This window comes from Prorops nasuta, unplaced genomic scaffold (genome assembly GCF_024137725.1).
Source record: "Prorops nasuta isolate Cenicafe-Biocafe unplaced genomic scaffold, Cenicafe_Pnas_1.2 PNAS00018, whole genome shotgun sequence".
NCBI lineage: Eukaryota > Metazoa > Arthropoda > Insecta > Hymenoptera > Bethylidae > Prorops > Prorops nasuta.
In genome coordinates, this window is record NW_027116815.1 from 5,580,159 (window position 1) to 5,607,122 (window position 26,964).

The 26,964-nt window shown below is 46.4% G+C and overlaps 1 protein-coding gene across 4 annotated transcripts in view; it reads right to left on the bottom strand.

Annotated features, from left to right (window-relative positions):
- Positions 1-7,060: 7,060 nt before the first annotated feature.
- The window catches only part of LOC136779819 (zinc finger protein 585B-like), a 35,774-nt gene continuing 15,870 nt past the window's right edge, over positions 7,061-26,964 (bottom strand). For 2 of the 4 annotated variants that reach the window (XM_066737668.1, XM_066737667.1), the window contains 9 exons: positions 25,731-26,678; positions 25,271-25,540; positions 24,732-25,064; positions 23,959-24,243; positions 23,554-23,876; positions 22,956-23,438; positions 11,191-11,388; positions 9,667-9,841; positions 7,061-7,676 (listed from right to left, as the gene is read on the bottom strand). In XM_066737668.1, coding sequence (XP_066593765.1) covers positions 7,461-7,676; positions 9,667-9,841; positions 11,191-11,388; positions 22,956-23,438; positions 23,554-23,876; positions 23,959-24,243; positions 24,732-25,064; positions 25,271-25,540; positions 25,731-26,663 — 3,216 coding nt within the window. In that variant the 5' untranslated portion in view covers positions 26,664-26,678 and the 3' untranslated portion in view covers positions 7,061-7,460. The remainder of the gene's footprint in view (positions 7,677-9,666; positions 9,842-11,190; positions 11,389-22,955; positions 23,439-23,553; positions 23,877-23,958; positions 24,244-24,731; positions 25,065-25,270; positions 25,541-25,730; positions 26,679-26,964) is intronic. The other 2 variants (XM_066737670.1, XM_066737669.1) reach the window with 2 other exon arrangements.

Here is a 26,964-nt window from a genome sequence, read left to right on the forward strand (position 1 = left end):
TAAATGACTCGTATGACCATGCTTGTGTCATTTGATTTAGGCAATTTTTAGAATTCTATTCATAAAACGTATTAATTTCGGTGGTAAAATGATCGTCGAATTTGAAAATATTATTCTCTGATAAATCAATCGTTCTTCGTCCATAAATCTCAATAAAATACACACTCGACCACGCGCTAATTAAAAGCAATTTAAATTAGATCCTTGATAGCATCGTGTGGAAGTTTGAAAATATTTAGATTATTCGTTACGTAGCTCGTTGCGAGTGAGAAAGGCGAATGCTTTGGATAAAATTGAAGTAGCAGAGGTACCTTGAACGTACAGGTGGTCAAGCATCCAAGTCCAGGAGGATCGAACGTACGAAGCTTGCTGATCGTATCGGAGAGGCGAACATACGTAGAAAACGCGCGTTCTAGAGACCGATCTTCCTAACCTAACCCGACCAAGCCACCCTCCGAAAGTCAGCTCTCGGCTCCTGGTATCGCACTACGAATCGTCTCCTGAATCTTCGTCGCATACATTATTTGCCCCGTCCGAAACCACAATGCTGGGAGGCAAACTCTAACCTAACCTTGAAGAATTTCAATACCACCGCTGGAGCAAAAGACATCCCTGAAGAAACTGGTACTTCCGGCTGTACTCACCACTTCTATTTCGTCGCGGATGAAGCAACCGAGGTTCGACTCAACCTCCCAATAATCAACGAACGAACGTAACCTTCGTTAGACGTTGACGAGTTGTTCCAACCGAGGTCCCGGAAAGTCGTAACGACGCAGCGCATCTTGAGGACACGTAGGATTTTTCTGCACAATGACATCTTTCACCACGAACGCGTTCAAAGGCTGGTCGTAGTCCTGGATGATTCGCGACTAGCACGGAATCGCGAACCGATGCTTTATGAACCGATCAGTCCCTTTCGAGAAACCGCTATATGGGCCCATAAATGTCACTAGTTTCGACTTAACGGCTAGCAACCGCTGTCAACGTCCACTAATATTTTTCTCATTCCTCTCGCATACTGCGTTATATCGAGGATGAATGCGAAGAATATTGAAAGAACGGTGCGTTAACGGGGACCCGGTGGTATTTGGAGGGATATCGGAGGGAAAGTGCGAATCTGGTGCAACGGCTTCGAAGCTTGTTGGGATAGAGAGAAATATAGGTCTGGACTTGGAGGTTGTGGGGTTAGGAGCTGGCTTGTGAGGGAGACGGAGAGAGAGAGAGAGAGAGAGAGAGAGTGGGGAGGGGAGAAGAGAGAACAGAGAGAGGCTCTCGTATTCTTCTAAGGCTCCCTGGTCGGGCTGCGGTGTGATACACGCAAAGCGACGCCCTTAAATCACTCGTTGCCCGAAGGGTTCTTTCTCTCTTTTCAGCACTGGCTGACCGGTCTCTGCTAAGAACGGTACCGGGGATAAAAAAAGATGGATTTATACGGAGCCTGTGGACGAGGCTCGGGCCTGCTCTCCGGCGTTTCGGGGATTCCTCTCTCGTTTGCAACTCGGTGACGTATCGCCTCCGGCTCGTACCTTATGCCCTCGTACCTCTCCCGAAATCGATGCTTCCGACGATTACCAGGTCTGGTCCTCTGTCCTGTCCTATCCTCTCCCCCCTCCTCCTCACGAGAAATACAGCCAGCACGGTAAATCAAACGACCAGCCATTGAGTGAACCGACGAATTTCTACTTCCATTAACCACTGGATCTATATATATATATATATAGGTTCTTGGAGAACGCACTCTATACGAGTATTTTGGTCTTTTCTCGTGGAATGCCCGAGGAACGACGTCGAGGCAGAGCTTCGATGAATTTTTATTAATATATCGTCGTTTGGTTTATGAATATATTGTTAAAGGAACTAATTCGTTTGAGTTAGGATCGGTCATCCGGAATAGTTATTTTTTACACACGGTTACAATGCTGCAGGCTGTCGCATAAAAGGAGAATGACTGGCAGTGAGGGATTTACAGCGGGTAAATCGCAGTTTAGGCAACGGCGTAGCCGACGCGGGAGAATTTATTGATGAAAAACAAAGGAAGCATCGATGTACACGTGAAATTCGTTAGGATTGGTGTATGGAAGAGTGGTGTGTTGGTTGGTACAGGGGGGGGGGGGGGTGAGGCATCTCGGGCGATGACGCGTCCCTCGGGAGCCTCAAATGCCTCCGCGTTCCCACTGTGTTCTTTATCGCCATCCCGGAATGCTTGATAACGTTTGATTTGTTTCAATCGTAAATATCAGAAGTGCGCAATATGACCAGAGGGGAGTCCATCGCGGGTGCCACACGTGCAAGCACGCGTGTATTCGCGCACGCACGCACGCACCCATGCACGCAATGGGAAAGAGGGAGAGGGAGAGAGAGAGAGAGAGAGAGAGAGAGAGAGAGTGCATATCCAGTCTGGCCGCAATAATTGCGTCACGAGCTGCTGCGTTATTAAACCTACCAGACTGACGATTTGCTTCGCCCCTACTCATCTCTTCTTCATTTTTCTCATTCTCGAATTAAACTTCATTTTCCTCCTGTAAATTACATTTACCACGTTCCCCCGTTTTTATTTAATTTAATCCATCGTTGATTAACCTATCTCTCACTATCCTCGATATTCCCTCTCGTCCTTCTTATTGTAATACCAACTTTTCAAACCCCCCACACCCCTCCAATATTTTCCATGTAAATAATACAATTTTAATGGAATAAAAAACTACAACCGCACAAGATTCGACTTTAAATTACAGCCTGTACACATTCCCAATTCAATTGTATCAACTACGCGCACTCGACAATGGAGGAACTTGCTTAAAAATGTTTTATGAAGTTGTTCGAGTGGCTTAATCCTCGATTTATTCCCGAAGTTGGTTTAAGCGTGTGATTAATTCGAGCGTCGCGTTGTTGACGGTAAGCCACGATTTATTTGGCACCTTCGAAACGCGCAGGAGGAAGGTCCGTGGAGAAAGAGGTGGAGGAGGGGGAGGGGGATGAGAGGAGGGGGGGGGGAGACACGAACTTGAGCATCGTGGTTTTTCAATCGAGCTTCGGCTTGCCTTTTAATTCGTCGCTCGGGGATAACGCCTATCTTTCTTGGCCGCCGACGACGTCCACCCTCCGTACTGGAGAACCACGCACACGCACATGCACACGCACACGCGGTCTCGCGACGCCAGGACGTGTTTCTGCATTTGCATTCCCGGCGCAAAAGGCAGAGAGGCGGAGGCGCAGGCAGGTAGGCGCGCACGCCGACAAGACAGGGGGCATCCAATGTTTAATTCAAGATACCAAGCAGAAGAGTGGACGCTCTAAGGTCATAAAGAGAGAGAGGAAAATCTGTGACACTTGTTTATACTAGCGCGAGCGCGATCGCAGCCGAAGAGAGGATTGTAAATTTCCGGACCGGTGCCTTACTCCTTTCCGATTTCCTCTTATTTTATATATATATATATATATATGCGCTTCGATCCACAATGCTTGATTTATATTCCGTCAGGCTCCATTAATGCGCGCCGGCAAAAATCATTTCTCTATATACCGAAACTCGCGCGAATAAATTATAATACGCTTATATGCCCCGCGACGGAAGGGAAAATAAAAAACATTCTTAAACATCTTGCGTAAAATACACGCGCGTGGTCGTCTCGGCGCTTGGATATAAATTTCAGAATTATCCGAACGAGGAAACGGTAGGTCTCCGCTCGTATGTATGTATACGTACCTTCGAATCTCTCGGGATCCAACATGGCCGGTGGAGGAAAGCTCGAATTTTTCGGGTACCAAAATGGCGGATTTGGCTGCAGTATTTCCCGCTAATTTATTCAGTGACGGGAGTATTCCGCGGTGGGTGAGCTGGAGAGGCGTTGGTATGAGGGTGGAGGAGGTTGGGAGGGGGGGGGGGGGGGATAGGATCCTGCACGGTAAGCAAAGGGGCCCCACGGGATTGATGGCCACCACCTTTAATGCCGTTTGTATGTAGCGGCAAGCGTAAGCGCCTCGCCTTACAGTAATTAGCTCAACAAACGCGCCACCCTTGTCCCATCAATTGCTATCCTACTCTCTATCCCCCCTACCACCCCCCCCCCTTCCAAGGCATCCACCACTTCCTGGAAAATCGATCAAATTTATTCGAGCAAATCGTAGCGTGAAATACGCGAGTGTAATTGAATGAGTTTGATTAATTCGAGGTTAGACAGTGATAAATCAGTTGGTAGGGGTGGTAGGAGGAGGGGTGGGGCGGTGCGAAAGCTTTTATTATACGATGGAAAAAAAATTAGCACGGGCGGGAAGATCGATTCTGGGGCCTTAAGGGGGGAGGGGTAGCCGTGAGAATGGCGTCTCGCGCGTACCTAAATGTGGTCCACAAACTCCACGAGGCTCTTAAGGCGTCCGGGTAGGATATTTATTTTCTGGACGCCGCTACTTCGCGTGTCTACACGCGTGAGTCCCGGTGTCACGTTGCGCGGAGACAGCGGGTGCCGGCGCTCACACGCACGGCTTCACCGTCTTAATTATCAGTTTCGATTATTTATGTCCCCTTCGTAGAAAGACTCAAGCCCGAATTCCCCGCAAGCCTTTGCTCTTCCACCCTCCAAGATGGACCGATGTCTCTCACTAGTTCCACTAATGCATTATTCACTCCTTCTTTTTTTCTATTATAAATTTCTTCGCCCGTCCAGCCTCGAATCTTCTTCGACTGGTTCCTCGCAGCGGCATTTGTCAAAACGTCCGCTTCTAATTGATCTCGTCCCCTCCTGATTTTCTTCGTCTATATAGCGCGAGTCGGTGGAATCTTGAAAAGCGCGCGGGATTTCGTACGAGTGCTCAAGGTCACGCTGATAAGCGTCGAGATGGATTTTGCTGGGTTCCGGGCCAATCGCACGAGTGAACTAGACGCAATTTCCGTGGTGGACGACGCGTGGCGGAGGACCGTTCCGAGGCTCGTCGACGTCGACGTCGACCATGTGCCAGCCCCACGGGGCGCACACCTCGTTGTATCTTCATTAACCGATCTATGCTAACTCCCTGTCGCCTGTATACTTACCAGCAACCACATACCCACTGCTTATATATATATACTTTCCTGTACTTTTCTATGCGTCTATTTTATTCGACGTTGTTCCAAACTCGCAAATCATTATTGATATCGAATCGTGCTTATTTTGTTACACTGATAACAGCCTCTGTATGCTGTTCAATAATTTCAACCGGATCTCAGTTTGAGCGCACACGTTAACGTGGTGGATTTCGATGGCAAAGACGGAGAATCCTCCGGATGTAATGGACATACATATATGGCACATGTACAGGCTAAGACGCATCCGGACCACCCGGAAGATCCCGGAGGACGAATTTCCTCAGGGTCGAGAGTTGGGGATCCCGATGATCGTGAAAAATGTAGGCGAGCCTCGCGAAGGATAGGTGTCGCGTAAAGTATGCGGTGGTCGGGCCCCGGAGGCGAAAGACCGACGGGACTCTACCCCCTCCTGCAGCAGAGTCGTTCCGAAAGCTGAGAGGGGTAGGGGGTGACTGGCTGTCGTTGGTGAGCGCGAAGAATAATTTATCGACTAATTAACGAGGATGTCCTTCATTACGGGGCCCAACACAGCAGTCGTGGCCGCTCGCTTTCGCTCGGAACCGGCATTATTTGGCGCCCGAATATTTACGACTGCGTCTCCGGCGTGGCCGATGTATGTTGCCGGGCCCACGGACCCATAACGATGCGTTCCGGAGGCTGGAATTCCGGATCCCAGCCGTGAGTCGGGCCCCGAAGCGCGAGCAACGCACGAGCTGCTCGCTGCCCTTTCGAGATGGACAATTTCGGCGCAAAAGTGCTGGCAGGCCCTTAGGGCCAACGAAAAACATGTCACCCAACAGATTTATCATCCCGCGGATCCCTTAAATTAATCCCGAGTGTCACTCAATTACCATTTCGCTGATCTTGCCCCTGGGGTCTTCGACCCAACTTCTCACAGCGCGCCATATACTTGCATATATATATATATATCTGTACTTTTAACGCGTAGCCGAACACATATTCGGTGGGCCCTACGTACTCGACGTTTAAACCGATCGGGGACCAACGAGACACCCGGAAACAATTTTGCTATTCCTGAAGAGACACAGCGAATTAAAACGAGTGGCAAGTGGCATATTATAAGCCACGCACACGCTCTACCAATAAGTTTCTGCTTTCATCAGGGTCTCCGGAGCCGAGTCCCCGAGACTGGAGTGCCGGTGGATGTTGCTGCAGGATCGCGCTTCAATTTTAACACGAAACTTGTTCTTTATCTGGCAGAAGACGTTATGGGGAGGAGTCAGGCACACACGAGCTGTTTCTTCTCTATGTGGCTCAAATGCGTACCGTGCCACATGATCGTACATCACGGTAACTGCTTCCTGTTGCGCTGTACAGTCCCCGATCAGTTCTCATTGCAACCGCACCGGGCATACGCCTATCGTATTCCACGAGTCGGATGAGCAGGGAGCACCTGGCAGGACGGTACGCTGCGCGCTGATGCGTGGAAAGGTAGTTAAAAGCCAATTGCTAGCTTCCATCCAAGAGTTATCGATTCAATTTATTTCCTTACAGTCCTAAAAACCCACAACTCTTTGCACACATTTTTCATTCCGCTCCTCCTGTAATTATGCAACGATAAAAGCCAATTGCCAAGCATCGGCTTTTCCTTCCAATCCTTTCCTCTTCAATTATTTCCCAACCACTCGTCCAGCCCTTCGATTGAGTCATACGTCTATAACGAATTCATTATATCCATCGGAGCTTCGTTCTACATTTCTTTATAAATCATAGTTTACTCTTATATATATATATATATATATACATACATGTTAAACAAATCACTGCATCTTGGTTAATTACGAAATCTTTAGCCGAGCTTGGTCGTTATTGGTTTAAATATTGCAACATTGTGTACCTATGATCAGTTATCGCAGTTTTCGTTGATTTTCAGGACGAGAGTACTTGATTCCAAGTGGGAAATTTAAAACTGTGAGTTGGTGAAAAATTCTCTGATCAAACTAGTCGCGAAAATGGTTCAATTCGCTTTACATGAAAAATGTTGTACATTCTATTATTTATTCACGTCTTACGTAAAGAATTATTTTGTTCAATTATAAAATATTCAGTCGAGCTGAATCGTACGAGATAAAATATTACAGAGTCGTCTTTCAAGTGTAACCAATCACGAGAGTTCTCGAAGATATCAAGGACGCAAACACTGACTCGGCTCAAAGTGGGAAATTCACAACTGTGATTTTGTTGCGAGTGTGCAAAAAGTTCTTTGGTTAAAATCCTTGAAAAAATAGTTAAATCTGCTCTCCACATGTAGCACGAGTGCTATAAATAATTTACATAAAAAATCGCGTTAAAAAAGTCATTATCTTGGTCAATTATAAAATCTACAGTCGAGCTGAATCGTGTACCAGCCTATAAGCATTAGAACGCTATCCTCCGATCAATCACGAGGGTCCTCGAAGATTTTGAGGACGTAAGTACTGGCCTGGCTGGGAGTGGGAAATTTATCACTGTGAGCCTCTTGCAAGTGCGCGCGAAGTTCTTTGGCAAAGTTGGTTGAAAATGCTTCCGTTTGCTTTCCGTGGCAAATGTCGCATTCGTAAATGGTCTTGCCTGGATGCAAACCGGTCGATAGTACGTGTTTCCTGAGATTCTCCTGTAACAGAAAAAGAAGGTTGCTTTGATGGAAGTTCTCGAGCGGGAGGCACGGGAATGAGAAGCGCAACTATATATATATATATATATATATATATATATAGGGAATGGAGAATGGAGTAAAGAGAAGATCGGTAGAAATTCGATGCTCGGCGGTGAATTAATAAGAGTCGATATGGGAGTGTTGCGTGTCGAGGGGATCGAGGCTCGACCGCCCATGGCGGTGTGAACGGACCTTAAGGACTCGCGTAGTCGCGGAGCCAGCAAGATTTACTTATAGGAAATTAAATTTGATGTTGCTTCTGCCATCAACGGCTCGTATAAGCCCGCCTGGTAGGAAGATCTTTACGACGAGGGGCCCGGCTACTTGGACCGAGAGGCCAAGCCGACTTTGAACGCTTCCACCAATCCGCTCCTTCCCTTGCACAGGTAAAAACTCTACCGTCAATATTTCACAGTGACGAGTCTTCTGACGTCCGATCTGAAAATGTAGCCAATCGAGTATTTTAATCCTTCTACATAATTTGCCTCATTACATTTCTCCCTGCGTCCACTTTAATTCCAATTTATCGTATTAGAATTATTATGGAGAAATAAGAGAGACGAGTCGACGGTTTGCAGGATGGAGTCTCTCGAAGCGTGCAACATAACGACTGACCGTACCTGTGTGTAAAGGTTGCGCTCACAAAGAGGAGAAGTGTCAGGTAGGTTGGAAAATTTTTTCTGGAGGAAATTTGGTGTTTAGGGGGGGGGGGGATGACGGTCGTGGTAAATCATAGGGATCTGGGGAAGATGCTGCTGTGGGAGGGGGGGGGGGGGGGAATTTTCTTTGGGGGGGAGGTGGCGCGTGTAATCTCGTTGACGCAAGGCGAGAGCCGGCTGTTACGTGCATGCGGAGCCATCGAAGGGAATCTCCTCGTTAAATTGTCCCGTACGCTACTCGCACGCTCCTCTTCCTTCCTTATTAAAGCACCAAGAGCAAACACCTTACATCGACTCCTGCCATTCCAATCCACCACTTTTATTCACTCCGCCTCGACACTCGATTTTACCTCGCTATATCCCAGAAAAAATATCCTTCGACTCTCTTCCAGTTTCTTAGAAGACCCTGAAGATATTCCTGATGAACCATTCTTGCATTTATCTTCGCGTGCACCAAAAGTAAACAATTTGCAGTAATTTTCTAAATTTCCATTCAAAAACGTTAATTTTAACTTTACCCAAAATATTGAAACAATTTTTCATGAAAATCTGAAAGTTTTATAAAAATTTTATAAAGACTCTAAAGTGGGAAAGTATCGTGCATACGGAGGATCGTTGGATTCCTTTATCCCCGGGTTTTCTTCTGGGTGGTTTTTCGGGAGCGCGGAGGTGGTGTCTGGGAGTCGGTGGAATGAGTTTATGTCGCTATCAAAGAGACACGGAGCACTCGTATGCGAGTCGCATCCTAACTAAAGCTTCAAGAGACATTAGCATACCGGGCCGCGCGGTATGACTGGACGGAGAGTGGAGAGTGTGCGTGTGTGGGCAGCCAGTGAGCACAATTAACTCGTTATCTTATCGGGCCCTGGCGACGGGGACGGCGGCGGCTGCACAACCGGCGTCGGCCTTCCAAACGTTAAAGTGTACCTTCCTTAATTTACACCGTAGCCACCGACACAAAAATTGAACCGTACAGCGTTTATGTAGGTGCGACTCTCGCTTCTTTTCCTCGCGTCCCTCGCTGCCTTCCAACGGTTTATTTCGTCCCACACTCGACCCTTTGATTCACCATCGAGGTTTCGTACACGTAACTCTTACCACGTGGTCCCACCCCCCCCCCCTTATTATCAATATTTTCCTCATAATCAGAATAAACAAAAACGATATTGCTCCTGATTATTTCCTACGGTTCTCCAGTGCTCTTCAGGATCCACCGAGAGTCGTTTGAAGTTGTCGAAGAGGATTTTGTTCATGGGCATATATATATAGAAAAATTTGTCTACTCTCACCAAGTTATTGCTGGCGTAGGCACAATGACGACACTTGTAGGGTTTCGTGCCAGTGTGTAGGCGCATGTGACGCCGCAAATGAGATCCGAGTTTCGTTTTGAAACCGCAACCCTCGTGCGGGCAAGCCTGTGTTCGCGGTTTTCCTGTATCCTGCGCGATATGCCTCAAGCTGTGCCTGCAAACCAAATTATCTGCCATCAATCTATCTCCATTTACGACACTGCCGAAACGTATCCTTGAAAGAGGACATTAAACGTGTGTGTGTACATGCAAAAAATCAAGAGTTATCCTGCACTTTTTTTTTATCTATTTGAATAAGCTGAGAAAAAAAATCGAGATGTTTTTTTTTTAAATATTTAGCAAACTTGATTAATTTGGTCGAGAATTTTATGTTTGTACAGGATGAAATTTTAGACATTGGAATATGGCTGGTCGTGTGCGAGATTCTCGGCACAGTTGGTATCGCCCACTTGAAGTTACGCGAGATGCAATTAATAGAGGAGTAATTGATGATGATAAGGGCAAAGCTGTGCAATGCTTATCAGCGCCCACTGGATTCATAACTCGCTAACGGTCTCTACGTAGGCGTGTCGTGACAACGTTTCATTTTCCCCTTCGCCCCTTTCACCCACTGCATATTATATATCAAATTTCACTCGCGACTCTAAGGAAATTTTTGTACACTGGCATTCTCCTTGATCAAGCAATCGTATTGGTCAAACCACACCTCGTTCCCTCTCAAATTCTAAATTGCTACAAACAAGCTCGATAAACGCGCGAAAGCATTATTAAGAAACGATATTCTGCGCGTGTTACGTAATATCGACGACTATCAATTATTTTTAATCGTATCACGTTGCTTTCTACGAAACTTTATGTTTCATAACTGACAATTATCGTCAAAATTACTTTCATTCGTACATCGATATTATTTACGAAAAAAAAACTGCATTTAATGTGTTATATAGGAACGATCATCATCGATGCAAGAGTAAAAAAATGATAAATTCCAAATATAGATCCACGATCGGTTGGTTCATCAACGAGGTATCGTCAGAGTCGCGAGAGTGATCGATTTTGTACAAAAAAAAAAGAAATACGAAAACTGAATAAATATTGAAACTGAAAGTGGAAGAATGAAGGGTGGAAAGGTAAGTGGGGATAACGAGGAGCGACGGAGCTGAGGTGTGTAAAGGGAAAAAGGGGGGGGGGTAGTAGGGTCATAAACGGTGGATGAAAACGAAACGACGCAGGAATAACGAAGGGGGGAGGCGTGCATTTGCGGGAAATGGGAGCGGAAGTGGAGAAGAGAATTTAGAATCCAAGCAGGATCAATCTTTACTCGATTTTTCCCGATGAAAAATGTCGTCGAGTTCTTTTCTCCCCTTTTCGTTTCGCTTTACCCCCACTCTCTTTCGTTAACCCCACACAATACAGCAATACAGTCGTACACACAAACAAGCAAGGTGTATATAATCCACTTGCAAAATTGAAAAAAAAATATATATAAATCTGTATAAAAACCTGTGAAGCTGAGTTTTGGTCTTGGCAGAATAAGAGCACTCGGTGCAGGAGAACTTCCGGTCCGAATCCGAGCTCTCGTGGACCAATCTCCGGTGCGTCTTCAGCTCCGCCGCGGTCCTCAGGATCGTCGGGCAACCGGGCAGTCCGCACTTGAACTTTTTACCCTCGTGACGCTGCATGTGTTGCCACAGGGCGTACCTGCGAAAGCACGAGACATCGTTATCGTCATATATATATATATATATATTATCAGGCAGCCTGTATCGTCCTTGACCAACGCAGCGACGACCGCGAGGCACCAGGAGAATATAGGCCGAGTCCTGGACGCGCGTGACCTCGCGGAAAATGTTTGCAGCGACGAAACACAATGCGAGGGAATTTTTGCAATTGATTTTATTTTGCGTCGGGGTGTCTCTCATCGAATTTATTTGCGTGAATAGCCGGAACACGATGACCATTAGCTTTTTACACGATATATTATCCGATCACAGCTGTTGCATCCTATATCAGCGAGTCGGTGCTCGCAACTATATAAAAGTCACTTTAAATAGCTTCCTTTAGCACCCGACAATGCACACTGCTGAAATCGCCGTGTAATAAATAAGTCGACGAAACGTTTTCAGCCACTCGTTGGCCTTGGGCCGTGGGTTTCCTTTATGCAAATTAACCAAAGCGTGAATGGACTGCGACCAACTTAACCGTGTACTTTATAATGCGTAATAAAGCTTTATTATTATCGTGCCATAAGCTTTGACAAACCTTTATTAAACATTCCTCCCGGGCTAACTATATCCAACCTGACGCGAGGAATGTTTCTCGGATAAACCTATGCTCGATCTGCGAGCCGAGCAAAAATTCAAACTTTGCTGCGCCAACTCTCTCGGGATCTTTGGCGAACGAACGTGGAACGGACTCGGCGATCGATTTTACTGAAAAAATGACGCACTCTCTCGGAAATTTCCCTATTGTTCCACGAGGGGGTTCAAGGTCGTTTGGTTTCGCCTAAAAATTCTCACCAATTCTCTATGGGAGCTGCTGTCTTACGTCCAAGGTCGTTTCTCGGGTTCTGGTAAAGTTTCCAGTCAGGAGGGGGGAGTCCAGGGAGAGAAAGAGAGAGAGAGAGAGGATTGTGTTGGTGAACGGGAGAAGTGGCTGCTGGATTTTGCGGTAGCAGGACACGAAGGACGCGATTTTTTTCTCTTCCCGCAGGTCAACGTTTCGTGGAGGGGGGGGGGGGGGTTGAGGGAGAGGAGAGGATAAAGAGAAGAAATTGAGAGGAAGGAAGACAAAGAGAGTAGCAGGAAGATGCTGATGGAGGGAGTCTCTCTCTCTCTCTCTCTCTCTCTCTCTCTCTCAAGCAGACCGTCCGTTTGCCTGGCGTTCCCTCGCACATCTCTCGAACCCTTTCTTTCAAGAAAAGAGATCTGGGCCGTCCTAGAGGGGACCGGCCAACCCAATTGGCTACGCAAGTGTAACGTCCAGTCTTACAATGTCACGGTATACACGCCCTCGCACTTTGGCCACGACCTGCTCTCTCTCTCTCTCTCTCCGCACTTGCAACAATCCAGGTATACACACGCAACCACAGCTGCACGTGCAACGTCACCAACAGTCGCGATACTCTTCTTCGAAAATCCTCCACCCACGTTCGCCAAAATTCCATCTTCTTGCACGCTTGTCCCTCTCTGCGCACCGCGTGAAAATATCCATCACGACGCGACGAAGCAGCGAGGATCAAACTGCAAAAATCTATTATTAAGATCGCTCGGCAGTGTACGTGTGTATACGTGTGAGAAAGAAAGAGAAGAGAGAACGGTGTATGAGAAAAAATGCGCAGACGAAACTTGAAGAAATATAGCACCGCTCGGTGAATTATGGCTTTTCGAGCGATTTCTTCGCCATTGTCTGGCCTTGCGGCGGCCGAGTCGAATCTCCGATCGAAAACAGTATAAATATCGTGGAGAAGCTGGCTTACTTAGATTGACGAGAGGGAGGGGGGGGGGGGGAGGGGGGTGGGTAGATATATATTCAGTCGTCTTACGAAGGTTGGAGAATTTTTTTCTTAGGAAAACTCGGATGTTCATCTCGGGAAATGGATCGATTGGATCGTTGCAACGAGTACGTATATACGAGTGGTGCGCGAAGGGTCTCAATTATACATAAATAAACCGACGAGAGGAGGGGGGAGAGCCCGAGAAAACGTTGATTTTCGATGGAATGTCGCGGGCGTGACAGGAGTCCGTTAAGAATAGCCACCAGCCGCGGTTGGCCGAGCGGATGCGGTCAGTCCGAATGATTTAGAACGACGTTGAACGTCTTCGGGTGAAATACGCGCGATCCCGGCTTTGGCCGAACCATATTTAAAAGCGTAATCCATGCCGATCCGTGCGGGACGATCGAGCCCCGTTCCTTATTCTCGTCAACGACGCCCAGCGAGGCAAAAACCTGTCAGGACCTTCGGAGGATTCCAGCTTTATTGACGATCCTCTCGCTTTATATCGCCGCGCCGAAAATCGATTAGCGAGAAACGTAAATTTCGGCCTCGCTCGATCGCCACCTCCGAGAGTCCCCGAAATCCTCCGATCCTCCGGTTTGCCGCTAATGATAGCCCCGATATCCGCTCTTGGCCTCCTCGCACGCCGACCTTATTTCTGTCGATCGCGACAAGACGTTCTCACAGATTTTTGTAAAAATTCTACGTTTTATTCTATATATATATATATATATATATATATGTTTCGAAATTAGGCTCTAATGTATTTCGTATATATATATAGTACTTTATTGATTCTCCGGATTATCCGAATCGTTCAGGATTCTGACTGGAACGATCGAGTCGACTTGGTTAGAATGGAACGTGGCGCGAGAATGTACAATAATTAAAAAGTACGAGAGGAAAGGGGAGAAAATGATTAATTAACACGAACAGTGGTAGGAAAGAAAGCGTCGGTTGATGAAATATGTGTCAGGATGATACGAGAGTAAAATGGCAAAAATCAAGCGGGAATTCGAATAACTCATAGTCAAAGAACGCGTTGGTCCTTGTCAGTTGAAAAAAAAGGAGAGAAAAAAAGGGAGAGAGGAGAGTTTCTTCGCGATGTGTCTTGTTATTCGGTGGGCATAAATCTTTGCCAGCTCATTATTCACTGTGTACGGGAAGCCGGCATAAGTGGTGTCTACGTACTCATAAACCTCCTCATGATATATTAAGTTGTACAAATCTTTATACTATATTCTAACGTCGCATATTTCTTATTAATAACATATATCAATTACACGTAACAACGAAAAGACTCGACGAGATATTAGCCCCTCTCCCATCCCCCTCTCATTACTCTCGTTAGTGAATGGGGCAAGAGGGAATGGTGGAAAAAATGGGGAATTTTTCTCCTATCGATGTGAGCTGGTTTATTCCTGATGGAAAACATTTTGAGTGTGGATCGTGGTAAAGTCTGCTTCGTTCATGTACTCGCACAAAACCCTTTCGTGATACATTAAATCATACAAATTCTTATATCACATTCTACGTTTCATAAAACTAAATAAAAAAAACTCCACAACCCCCCCCCCCTTCCTTACTCTAGTTAAAAAACAAAAGAAGATATAGAATATTGGAAAATGGAGAATTTCTCCGGTATCGGTGGGAGAGTTTATTCGAGGTGGAAAGGATCTCGAGAAGGGATCACGGAATAGGTTAGGTTCCCGAGTGGTAGGGGAGGGACAGTTGGATCCATAGATCTAAAGTGACCGGTACGGGTTAATATATCGTCGATCGGTGCTGGGATGGGAATGGCAGGCAGAACCAGTGAAGCGGTCATGTAGTACTCGCAAGGAAGGAAGGCGGACGAGAAGCGAGTACTGGGCATTAATTAAAAAGGTTGCGCATTAAAATGATTTGTTTTAATTGGCTGAACGCGCTGAGGTATTTATGACCGCGCGGTCCTTCGCCTGGTCCGTCGGTCTGCGGCCTCTCTACGATCTCACCTCCCCTCCCCCCTCCCCCTCGCTCTCTACGTTCTCATTTTTATTTTCACATCATCCTCCCTTCACGATCTTTCGTCTTCGAAACTGCCCGCCCCCTCTCCTTCTTTTTCTTCCTCTCCGCGGCAATTCCCCGGCGACTCGGATATACACCGATTCGAAATGGTCGTCCAGCAGAAATCCAGGAAATAAATGGATATAAATTGTAATCCCGGCGAACCGTTGCGTCGAATCAAAGCGAGACTCGCGCGTCCCGATGAAGATGTGTGGAAAATGATTAAATCGTGTGTGCAGCCATTGGTTCTCTCGGCTGTGCGTGCACGGGGGGCCCCGCGCCGCTTTTCTCCCCCCCCCCCCTCCCTCCTTCTCACCTATCGATTATCTCGAGCGATCGCTGATTCCCTTTGTAAAGCGAGCTGCGACCGCGCCATTCATAAACGTCCAACCGCGACGACTCTCCGTATCGCTATTAATTACACACACATATACATAACTCGCAGTAGATGGTACCCCGAAGATTGGTGCACATGGAGAACATCTTGAAATTCTAACGAAACGTCCTGATTTATTTCCAAGAATTTTTTATTCAACATTTTTCCCAGATTCAAAGTCGATTAATTCGGTCGAACGTGTTTAATTCGGCGCTCCTTTCGGGAGGTTCTCCAGTGTGGGGGTGGAATTTACTATGTATATATGTGTGTGTGTATGTAATAGAGTCGGAGTAGAAGTGGACGAATGGCGATGGTGGCAGGAGAGGTGCTTGCCGGAGGAGGCCGTACCAAACTCAGGCGAAGTTGATGCATGGCCGAAGGTTCCTTCGCAGACGAAGAAATAAAGAATAAGAAGAATATCCGCTTGGCCAGAGCCGGCCCCCTGGAGCAAACGCTGTCATAACTCAATCCCACCTTCCTCATCCACCGCTACGTCCGTCCTGCACCGGTGCAGCTTGCATTCTCCCCCCCTCCCCCCCCCCCTCGCCCAGCGACTTCTCGTCCCCTCACTCCTTTTTCTCATTTTGCCCTGCCCTATTCCCCCTCCCCCCTCCTGCACCTGATTCGAATCATGGCGCGCGAGCCGCCCCAGGAACCACCACCCCCTCCCACCACTCGATTGCAAATCTTTCCCCAACGACCCCTTCTCAAACTTACCCCCCACCCCCCTACATCGATTTTTCCATCCCTCGTTAATTCGACAAATTTCAAGCGGAACCTCCAACGACGAAATTCATCGAAACACCGCGAGATTGACTCCGGCCACGACGCAAACCGGTTTACCGTGCCACGAGAATGATTAATTCTCCTCCGTTCGAGCTTTACATAAACATCACGATTTCTCGAGCGAGATATAGATATTAGCGATGCTCGTCGCAATTAATTGCGAGTAATTGGCAAAAATATGGGCACGGGGCCAGTGATAAATCTGTCGGCGGCCGCGGCGGATTCTTGCGAAATTTTTTTCGCTACGATTAATCCGCGTCCGTCGAGGCTCCTCGGTTGATTCTTTCCGAGTTTAGCTGTTGGGACGTTGAAACGCGGCGCGCGTTTCGCGCGAATAAAGAGGGATTGCGCGTTCAAAGGGATGAGGAGTCGAGTGGTCCGGATATATGAATTATTTTCCGAAAGCTCCTGCGCGGAAATAACAGAAGGAATAGCGATTGTTGTGAAAGGACGAGGTGGGAGGTTGTTGGTTTTGCGTGGATTTAACGCGAGGGTTGGCGAGAATAATCGCGAGCAATTGGCAAAAATATGTGGAAATTAATTTTCTTGGTCAACAGTCCTATATACACCATCGATCCTCGTGTGTAAAATTATTCGATTTGCCAAAGATGAAACTCGCTTTTGATGCAAAGATATAAAGGACGCGGAGAGAAATTAAAAATTGAGAGTCCGGAGGAGATTGAGCAGTCGAGATATGAATTATTTTGCGAATGTTTGTGTGGAAATAACGGAAGGAATGGCGATTGTTGGTGGTGGTTGAGGAAGGAAGGAGGTAGGGAAGGGGAAGAGGTTGGTGGTGTGGGTTTGCCGCGTCAGGAAGATTAGGGGTGGTCGCGTTGGGGGTGTAGGAGGGGGGGGGGGGGGAGGTTAAAGCCTCGCAACCGAGGCTCCGAATAAACAACAATATTATAACGCGAGCTTAATTGCGCCAGAGGGCTCGGTAACGTGCGCATAAATCGGAGTAGCTCGTGCACCCTCCTAACTACCCTCCTCCTCGCCCCCGTACTTATACTCCCGGTCCTGGGGGATCCGCTCAGTCCTGCTCCCAAAGCCTCCGCAGAGCGGGATTCATTTACAATAAACATGTCGTCCGCTAATTTCGTTGGGCAAAAGGAGTAATCTCCAAAACGTAGCGGCAACGTCTTAACTACCCCAATTCTTTCCACCACCACCCTCCCCACTCTCCCCTAAATTAACAAATTGCACCACCGATCAACCGATTTATTCTTTCCATCCCCTCCTCTTCCTTCGATCCCTCTCTGCACTAGTCTGTTTCGAACATTTTTTTTACAAATATCTGTATCATTGTTATACATAACGACTCTGTTGTTGGTTCTCTCTTCAGGGTGAAGAATCGTGAACCAAGGATCGGTTTAAGCAGTTCGATCTGGGATCGAGGGGAGAAAGGAGCTGGAGAAAAATTTGGAGAACGTAAGTTTGCTTTACTCTGATGGCCATGCAACTGCGAATAAGGAAGACGAGATAGGAGGCTATCTCGTGGGGGAGGGGGAAAGAAGAGGGACGCTGAGTAAATGGAGGGAGAGACAGGAGTTTTTGCGAGAAAAAAAGAAGGAAATAAAACCTAACGATCTTATCTTTAAATAAAACTCGTGAATACCGCGAGAGGTGTAAATGACGAAAGAAAAGCGGGGAGGCGTAATTAGGTTGAAACCTATTTGGAATATTTTGGGATTATTTTGCAAAGTAGAGAGAGAGAGAGAGGAGAATTTCGATCCTTCCTGAAAGGGAAGGAGGGGGGATGGAAAATATAAAGAGAAAAAAAGAAAAAATGGTGGGGAGGAATCTCGAGATGGCGAATGGGGGTTCGGAGAGTTGCCGTAACTGCGTGTAGGGGAAGGGGGGGGGGGGTTGGAGTGAGATGGTACAGGATAGGACAGTTAGCGGGCAGCAGCTATACGCAAGCGTTTTCGACCGCAGGCCTGTTTTATTTTATGAATCGCAATATTTCACACGACAACTGGACTCGCGGGACGGTCACCACTAAACTGTCTGCATAATACGGGGCTGAGCTCCCCGTAGCACGATGCAGCTATTTCTCTCTCTCTCTCTCTCATTCTCTCTTAGTGAGATGCAAACGAGAGAAGCCCCCCCCCCTCGACGCTGCTGATCGAAGATTCTAGGGTTCCGCGTTCTCGATATGCGTCACACCCCGAATTCCTCCAACGTCCACTCATTGGACCAACGCAAAAATTCGCTATCAGAGCACTACGTGGTTCCTTGTGCATCGATCAACGTCCTTGAAAAATTTATTAATTCGATTAATACACACCAGAGATTCGTCGACTGGTCATGAGCGATTCCTGACTGCGCCATCGCGAGTACGAAACGAACACGGAGTTTACGCTTTCAAAGGTTAAAGCTGCGGCGGTAGTAAAAATAAAGGAAGATGATGAAGAAGAAGAAGAAGAAGAAGGAAAAGAAGAAGTAGCAGCAGGTATCGGTGCTAAATATTAAATACTGCTCAGCAGGAATAAAATCAAGGATAAGCACGGTTTCCCGTGGTACGGTAGGTTGCGCGTCCGTTGAATATAAATTGTACCGTATGGGATAATTTTATTATAAGTCAGCGTTGTATCTGGAAGATGAGACACGACGCAAGTTTACGTGGTACACACGTTCCCTCGAGATATTTACATACACGAGCCGCGCAACGTGGCAAACTGCTATCTTTTATCTCTTCAGCGGTAATCAAGCCTCTCTCTACCTACGTCCCCCCCTCCCCTGCTTTTCTTTCCCCTCAAACCTCCTCATTATTCTTTTGTTCTGTCAATAATTTTCCAGTAGCCAACGTTCTGCTATCCTTGTGTACGTGTTTACTATGTGGGATATTGTATGTGTGTATACGTGTATATCTAATGAGTATATAACATAGTGTACATACAGGGTGTCCACGAACGATGGTCATGTTAATACCAGAGGGTAGGGTACGAAATTCTAAGCAAAAAGGTTTAAAAAATTTTTTTGCTAGCACTTTTGGTTCAAAAGTTATTAGCAATTAAAGATTACCGATTACAGTAGCTCCTTTCTTAAAGAGGAAGATTGTTTTGGTTGCATTATGAGGACAACAATGCTAAGATTCTGTGAATTAAAATACTAAGAAAAATACAAAACCCAAACATCCGCTTGAGTCTATTGAAAAACGAACGGCCGAGTCTCGAGTATGAGCGATATAAAAACAATCAAAACATAAACACACCACGTCAATACACTCAAGTGGATGTTTGGCTTTGTATTTTTCTTAGTATTTTAATTCACAGAATCTTAGCATTTTTGGCCTTATATAATGCGACCAAAACAATCTTCCTCTTTAAGAAAGGAACTACTACAATCGATAATCTTTAATTACAAATAACTTTTGAACCAAAAGTGCTAGCAAAAAAGTTTTTACTACTTTTTTACTTAGATTTTGGTCCTCTATCCGATGGTCTTGACATGACCATCTTTCGTGGGACACCCTGTGTATATATATGTATATACAAAGAGAGAGAGAGAGAGAGAGAGAGAGGTATCGAGAGGGCTTATCGAGTAAAATTCAAGTACGGCCAACTGCGCTTAATTATCGAAAACTCAGCACCGCAGAGGTGGACTGTACGCATCGGCCACGGTATCTGCCTGCCGACCATTGTCTCGCTGACCAATAGCGTTCGTTTTCCCGCGGTTAACGAGGCGCGCTGTAGTCTTCGGGGATCATCAGCCGGGGCACCCTTAAAGATCCCTGTATGTGTGTGTGAACCTGAAAAGGACCAACATGGAGGAGCGAGGGAGGGGGGATAGAAAATTAAGGAGAAACGAGTATGGCGAGGGAGAAGCAAAAATGGACAAAGAAATCGAAGGAAAAAAGCGGTGGATGGGGAGGGATGGGAAATTAAAAGAAGAATGAGGAGCGTGGAGTGAAAAGGGGAAATTAGATTAGAATTAAACTGGAGCAACGAATTTTATACACTCATATATATCTGTTGTAGTATAAAAAGTGAAAGGAGACTCCGAGGAAAAGTTGTATATATACACGTAAAAGCGTGCAAAATAGAGATTTATGGGAAAGAGTGGGAATCGAGAGGAAGAGGATCGTAGGAAGGGGGAGAGGGGAGGAAGAAAAAAAATCAGCTGATCTGCATGCACTCTCGAGAGGAAACAATGCGAGGCTGTTGCATCGCAGGGTACAGCGCGCGTACGGAGGCTCCCGAGGATGCCTGGTAGCTGCTCCAGGACATCCGTCCACCAGCTACGTATATTATACGGCGTCCCCCGATGAATTCACTTTGAAAGCGATCGGCATCCCCAACACGCGCCGCGTAGCTCCTACGTGCTTCCATCAGCCCAAAACATTCCGATTAATCTTTTATCTCTATCTCCTCTCCTCTCCTCTCCTCTCAGGAGCGTTCATTAATCTTAATTAGTCACTTTTCATCCGAAACTCGCGAGAATAAGACGTTCCTGGCGAACCAAACGTGCATTGGAAAAAAGGATTGATTATTTTTGGTATTTAATGAAAATGGGAGGGGAGGGGGGGGGGTGAGTGGAGAGATGGGATAAAATTAGGGGAAGGATGGAGGTAAGAGGAGTCAACTAAGAAGAAGAGGAGAAGGAGGAAGAAGAAGGTGGACACGCCATTGGTGGAACGTAAGATAAAAGATAGGCGACCCCGCGGTCCATATATGTAAATACCTGCAGGGAAGACGCGTATACGTAAGAGGAAGAGGGGAGGAGGGGGGGGGGGGGTGAGGTAGCAGGAGACGTTCCTGACCGGATCGAGGAACGCAGAACCTGCGATGCCAAGTCCAAGGAGAGCCGGAGGGGGTGGAGGAGCGAAACTTACGGTCAGTAGCTCGCGTACGTAACATACTATCTTGAATATGCGCATATATCGCTGTGCCTGCTCGCATATTCTCAGAATTGGCTAACCGATCGAGTTGCGCGCGGGAGTCCCTCCGAAGGTAATTACATCTTCCCTCAAATCCATTTTAAACCTCTCGCCCTTGTTTCTCCTGAAATCGCACTCTATTCCTATGTATTTATCTCGTACCGACCAATCCTCGAATCTTTACTAGAACGCGATTGGTCCGTTCGGTTCGATGCTCGAATTCTCCGAAGAATCGGTTCGTACAAATTTTGTTGGCCGAAAGCTTCGGGGACGTTTATAAGAAATATTGGAGAACGTTTTTCTACACACACACACACACACACATATATATAGGTTCGAGCGAGGCGTGTGTGCAACGTACACACAACGAAGTATCAACATCTCATAGCGGATGATTTTAGTATTTAACGGGTGTGCATTATGGCGTGGCAAGTACATCTCGCGCCCGTTTCTAATACCGTGGAACGAGAAGCACTGAGAGAGATCGGCGCCTATATACTGGCTGTGCCGAGGCTCGCTGGCCGCCTACGCATTTTGTTCGCGTATTTCCTACCGCGCACCACATGCCGTCGACACGAGTATTAAAGCATCGTCCGGTTGTAGAACGCGCGGCCGCTATAAAGCAAATGTTAACACCTTTGTTCTCTCCACTCGGTTCCTCTTACGCCCCCCCCCCCCTCACTTTTGCTTTAATTCCTCATCTCCTCGCCTATAATTTTCCCTATCCCTTATTCACCAACCACCGGCTCTACGCGTTAAAGCAAATCCTGACGGGAGCTCATACGATATTTCCAAACGCTATCTCTTCATGGGTTAATTATTTTCGGCTACCAACTTTGTTGCTATTCTCAAACCTGAGATCATTCGTTTGATATTAATTATTCAATTCGAGGTGTAATTTTGTTTGTTTATTTTTTATCCTGTGTATCTGCTAATTTTCAATACGTTCTTCGCTGTGTTACTGTATTTTTCTTCGCTAATCATCTCGTTGCTGATTATCCGCTCTTCTTCGCTTTCAGCAGCATTGAATTTCCTCTCTCTCTCTCTCTCTCTGTCGTCTCGTGGACCAAACGAGTCTAGAAGCAGCGATACGCTACTTTATTTTATAGTTATGCAGCGAGGACACTTTTAGTACGCGCGTTCCGCGGTTCTAGTCGGTCGCTTTTATTGTCTTCCACTTTTTACCCCTGAACGCGCCTCCCTTTATTTATAACGAGTAAGCTCGCGGTGGTCCAACGACGAACCAAATGGCCGGACGTAAAGGCTCGCGAGCTTCACCTTCCCAGAATATTCGATACTATTCTACGAGCTTGCCTCCTATAAAGTCCTTTCAGTATTCATCTTTCACAGCTTGATTATTTTTAATAAAAATTTTGCCGAAGAAAAACTAGTACGATGATACGGTGCATCGTGTTATTTATAAAAGTGATTATAGTGGAGAATAATAGAAAATTTCGCATATCGTGCTTTGGTGCACCAACAACGTGTACTCGATATCATTCTACAAGCTTCTCTCCACTATATCCATATATATACAAAATCGTTTCGGTATTCATCCTTCACAGCTTGATTATTTCAAACAAAAATTGTGCAAGAAGAGATCGAGTCCGATAAGATAATACAGTCCGTCTCGCATGTACAATTTACCAAAGTTATTAGTAGAAAATAATGGAATAGCGAATTACTTGGTGTAGAAGGAGCTGGTGCACCTAGCACAAGAGAAGGTACGTCGCCTGCTGAATTTTTCAGCCAAAGGTGAACCGGTGCAATTCTTTAGGTGGGCGTTGAGCTCTGATCTTCTGGAGAAGGAGGTGGAACATTTGACACAGGGAAAGGGTCGTTCTCCTGTGTGATTTCGTAGATGGTTTCGCAGAGACGCCTTGGGTAAGGTCTTGTCGCAAACTGGACAGCGATATTTCTCGATTGATTTGCTGCTACTCGGCTCGTCCTTGTCTATCGGCAATCTCCCAGTGTGCAATGCTTGGTGAAACAGAAATTCCGCCTGAGAGTCGCTGGAAAAACTGCAGCTGCTGCAGAGCCATCGCTTTTTCCCCACGTTCGATCCTACGACCTCCCCCTCTCCTTCCTCCTCCTGCGAGCACTCCTTGTATTTCGTGTGTTTCGTCACGTCCTGAGATAGAGCGAACAGCTTTCCACATTTTGCGCATCTACGAAATTATACGAGCAGAAATCACTTTCTTTCTTTTACATACAATCTTTTATTTTTTCATTTAAAATTGTTGACTATTCAAAGTCATTCAGAAAATTGCAAGAAAATCTCACCTGTGACAGAGTTGAGGATGTTGCTCCAGAAGATGTTCCTTGTACTCGTCGAGGCTATCTCTCTTCTCGCCACAGTGCGGACACTGGCGAACTATCGGTTTCGAGGCTTCCAGGTTCTCCGAGGTGGACAAGTGGAAGGTTCTGCGTCTCTCTTTGTGATCGGAAGTCCTGCGATGCAGCATGGCTTCCTTGGCAGTGGAGAAACGAATGGAGCAGAAGGAGCAAAAATACGGTCTCATATTCTTGGTGCTACCCTGAGCTTTACCAGAAGACACTCGACACTTGATCTGATGACGTTGGAGGGAGATCAAGGACCTGATGATCTGGACCAACAATTTTTAATGAATTATCAAACGTTCTTCAACAATTATATAGGAAATACACATGTATATATAGGAAGATCACCTGGGAGCAGTTGGTGCAAGTAAATCTCTTCTGGTACTCGTCCGTAGCGGTGAGGGAGAGTTCGTGTCCAGTTCCTTTGGCATGTAAACGTAGCTGAAGATTGTACCGGAAACGTTGCTCGCAGGTGGTGCACGAGACATCTCGCTCGCGACTGATAACCACCGGTACCGAGCCGTTCATCATTGAAACCACGTCTTTGTGACTGGTACTCAACAGGTGAGACTCCATCGTCTCGTCCCCATCGCAACAGAAATCGCACGGCCTGCACCTGTAGCTCCCTGAACCCTGATCAACAAAAATCCAGTGTCAACCTTCTGATGTCTCACCCATGCCAACTTCCGGTAAGGAATTTTGCAAACGAGCTATACTTGAAGACACCATTGAAAGACTCGTAATTGACCGGAAATTACCGAGCTTACAAGAGGTCACCTTGATTCTACTGGAGAACACATTTGGGTAACAAAGTTCAAACCAATTCGCACAACACAGTTGAAATTTCGTGAAAACTCTTCAACGAGTTTTTCATCGTTGAAACTATAATCGAGTACACGAAGACTGCAATCCGAATACATTGGTTTTAGCCAATCAGAGTGATCTAGTAAGAACGTTTGAATGTATTGACAATAGAGTTGATATTTTCCAAACACTCGGAGGATGATCGAGTGTGCAAAGTCTGCAATGGTAGCAGGTGATTTCCGGTTGTTTAGAATGAGTAACGACCGAGTTTTGGATTGATAAGGGTAACGAGGTTGGTCGGAGGTATGCAGGCTCACTTGTTGAAATGTCGTGACGTGCGGGGAGGATCTCCAGTGAAGCAAAAACTGCTGTTCCGTGTTGCAGTAGAAACGACAAGGGGAGCACTGAAAGGGACATTGTCGCACAACGTTCGCCATGTTCTCCAGGAGGAAACGACGAGCACGGGATCCGTATGGATTAGTCCCTGCCACGCGACAGTGGTAATGGGAAAGCAAATGCTTGCCCATTTGTGGTCGTCTCACTCGAGCGTGACACATCTCGCACGAAACCACCTTTTTATCCCTTTTCCTCAACCTCACCCCCTTCTTCCCTTCAACCTTGTCTTCTTTCCCTTCCGCATTCTTCGTCTTCTGTTTAAACAAAAAAATATAAAATTTTTATCATTGTAACGCTACATTTTGTACAATAAATTAATAAATGATAATAATAATAAATTCGTTCTTATATATATATATATATATATGTATATGTATATTCAACAGTGATCGTAGTTGAAAGATGGAAACGTTCGAATGGTTGATTTTTGCTGAAGAAATAAATGGACGAATGGGAATACCGTAGCTCTTCTGCGAGTCGTCGACCTGTTGGAGATGATATTAGAGGTTCGTGGTAGATCGAGAACACCTTCGAGGTCCCGCATGCTCCTTCTAGCGTGCAAATCAGAGAGGAGATGCCTGTTGTAGACCAATCGCGACGCTAGCTTCCTGCCGCAAGGATTGCACCAATATCCCGACTTAATATCCTCCTTTGCTCCTGGCACCCATTTGCCCCGGGTGTGACTCGGTGGTGGTTGCACCCTATCCTCGCATCTGTACTCCTCAATCTTCTGCCAAACACATTGAAATCCAACCAATTAATTTCGACTTTCACTCCACCATTGTGACCCTCCACAATTATTTCGAAAATTTATCGAATCTTCTTCCACATATATTCTTTTCGCACCAACACTTTAATTCTGCAAGAGTATTTGGTCAATCGCAATTTATCTAGAGAAAAATATACATGTACGTTTATACCTGCAAGGACTCCGTAGGTTTCCACTTTCCCCCAGTGTAAGAGGGTGGTGGGTGCTCGTCCTGGTCCTCTTCAGGCTCAGCTTCGTCCTCGGGCAAATCCGGCAAATTCCGGCCAAGGTCGGATTGTCCAGGTTTCCACTTACCACCAGTGTGATCCTTGGGCGGAAACTTTGGTTCCTGAACGTCATCAGAGTCCGAGTAGGAATCCTCTTCAGGTAAATCAGCGTTGAGCATGTCGTCCTCCCCCGAGTCTTCGTCGTCATCCTGGTAGCCAAACTCGTACCTGGACAACTTGGTCTCGTTATTGTCAACCAGATCAGCTAGGATCGTGTCCTCCAGCCAAATTTGATGATCCTGGTCCAATCTCTGGGTCTCCTCCTGTCGCTTGGCCTCCCCCTGCTTCGAGTCCTCGATCAAACTCTCCAACGAGGCTTCTGCTTCGTTCTTCGCCGGAAATCCTGTTTCTATCTTCGAAGTGGTCTGCTCCAGTCCTAATTTTCCAGTGCTGGTCGAGGCTGATTTGTTGGACGTTACTATATCCTGAAAACCCTCCAAGGTGGGGATGCAGAGGTTTTCGGTCGGGTCCAGGTCCGCCACTCCAGGGAGGACGTTGGATTCGCTGAGTTTTTCCTTGCACTTCCGGTTCCTTCTTCTCCTCCCGTCCCTCCTCTTCGTGCTGTCCTCCAGCGAGGTCGTTGGCTTTCGAGCATTGGATTTCGAGCTGCTCTGCAACTCCAACGAGCTGAAGAACGCGTCCGCGTTCAGGATTTCTGGATACGACACCGTCGTTGGCGTCGGTGGTAGCTCCACCACCGCCTTCTCCGAGGACTGGCATCCGGCTTGACGATGCCGAACGTAGTTCTCAAGGCCATGCACAGTTGTGTGACATTTTATGCAGAAGTGAGTGTCTTCGTCCTCATCGTATGGTTCCATTCTATTTTTTCAAACCTACAACGAAATTCCCTATATACAGTATAAACTTTGGTTCTACATATAAAACTAGAATTATCGGAAGAAAATTCATAATTAAACTAGAATACAGCAACTTCTAATCTATAAAACAACAGATTTTTCCTTTGTATTTTCCTCTCTCTTTTTTCTCTTAGTAATTTTTCCAAAAATTTTCGAATCATCCTCCAGACGTCGTTTTGACGAAACCATCCTTGGCCTGCGTGTATGTGTCTGCATGTATATAACTGGTATAACGAGGAATGTTCGGAGGCTTAAAGCAATT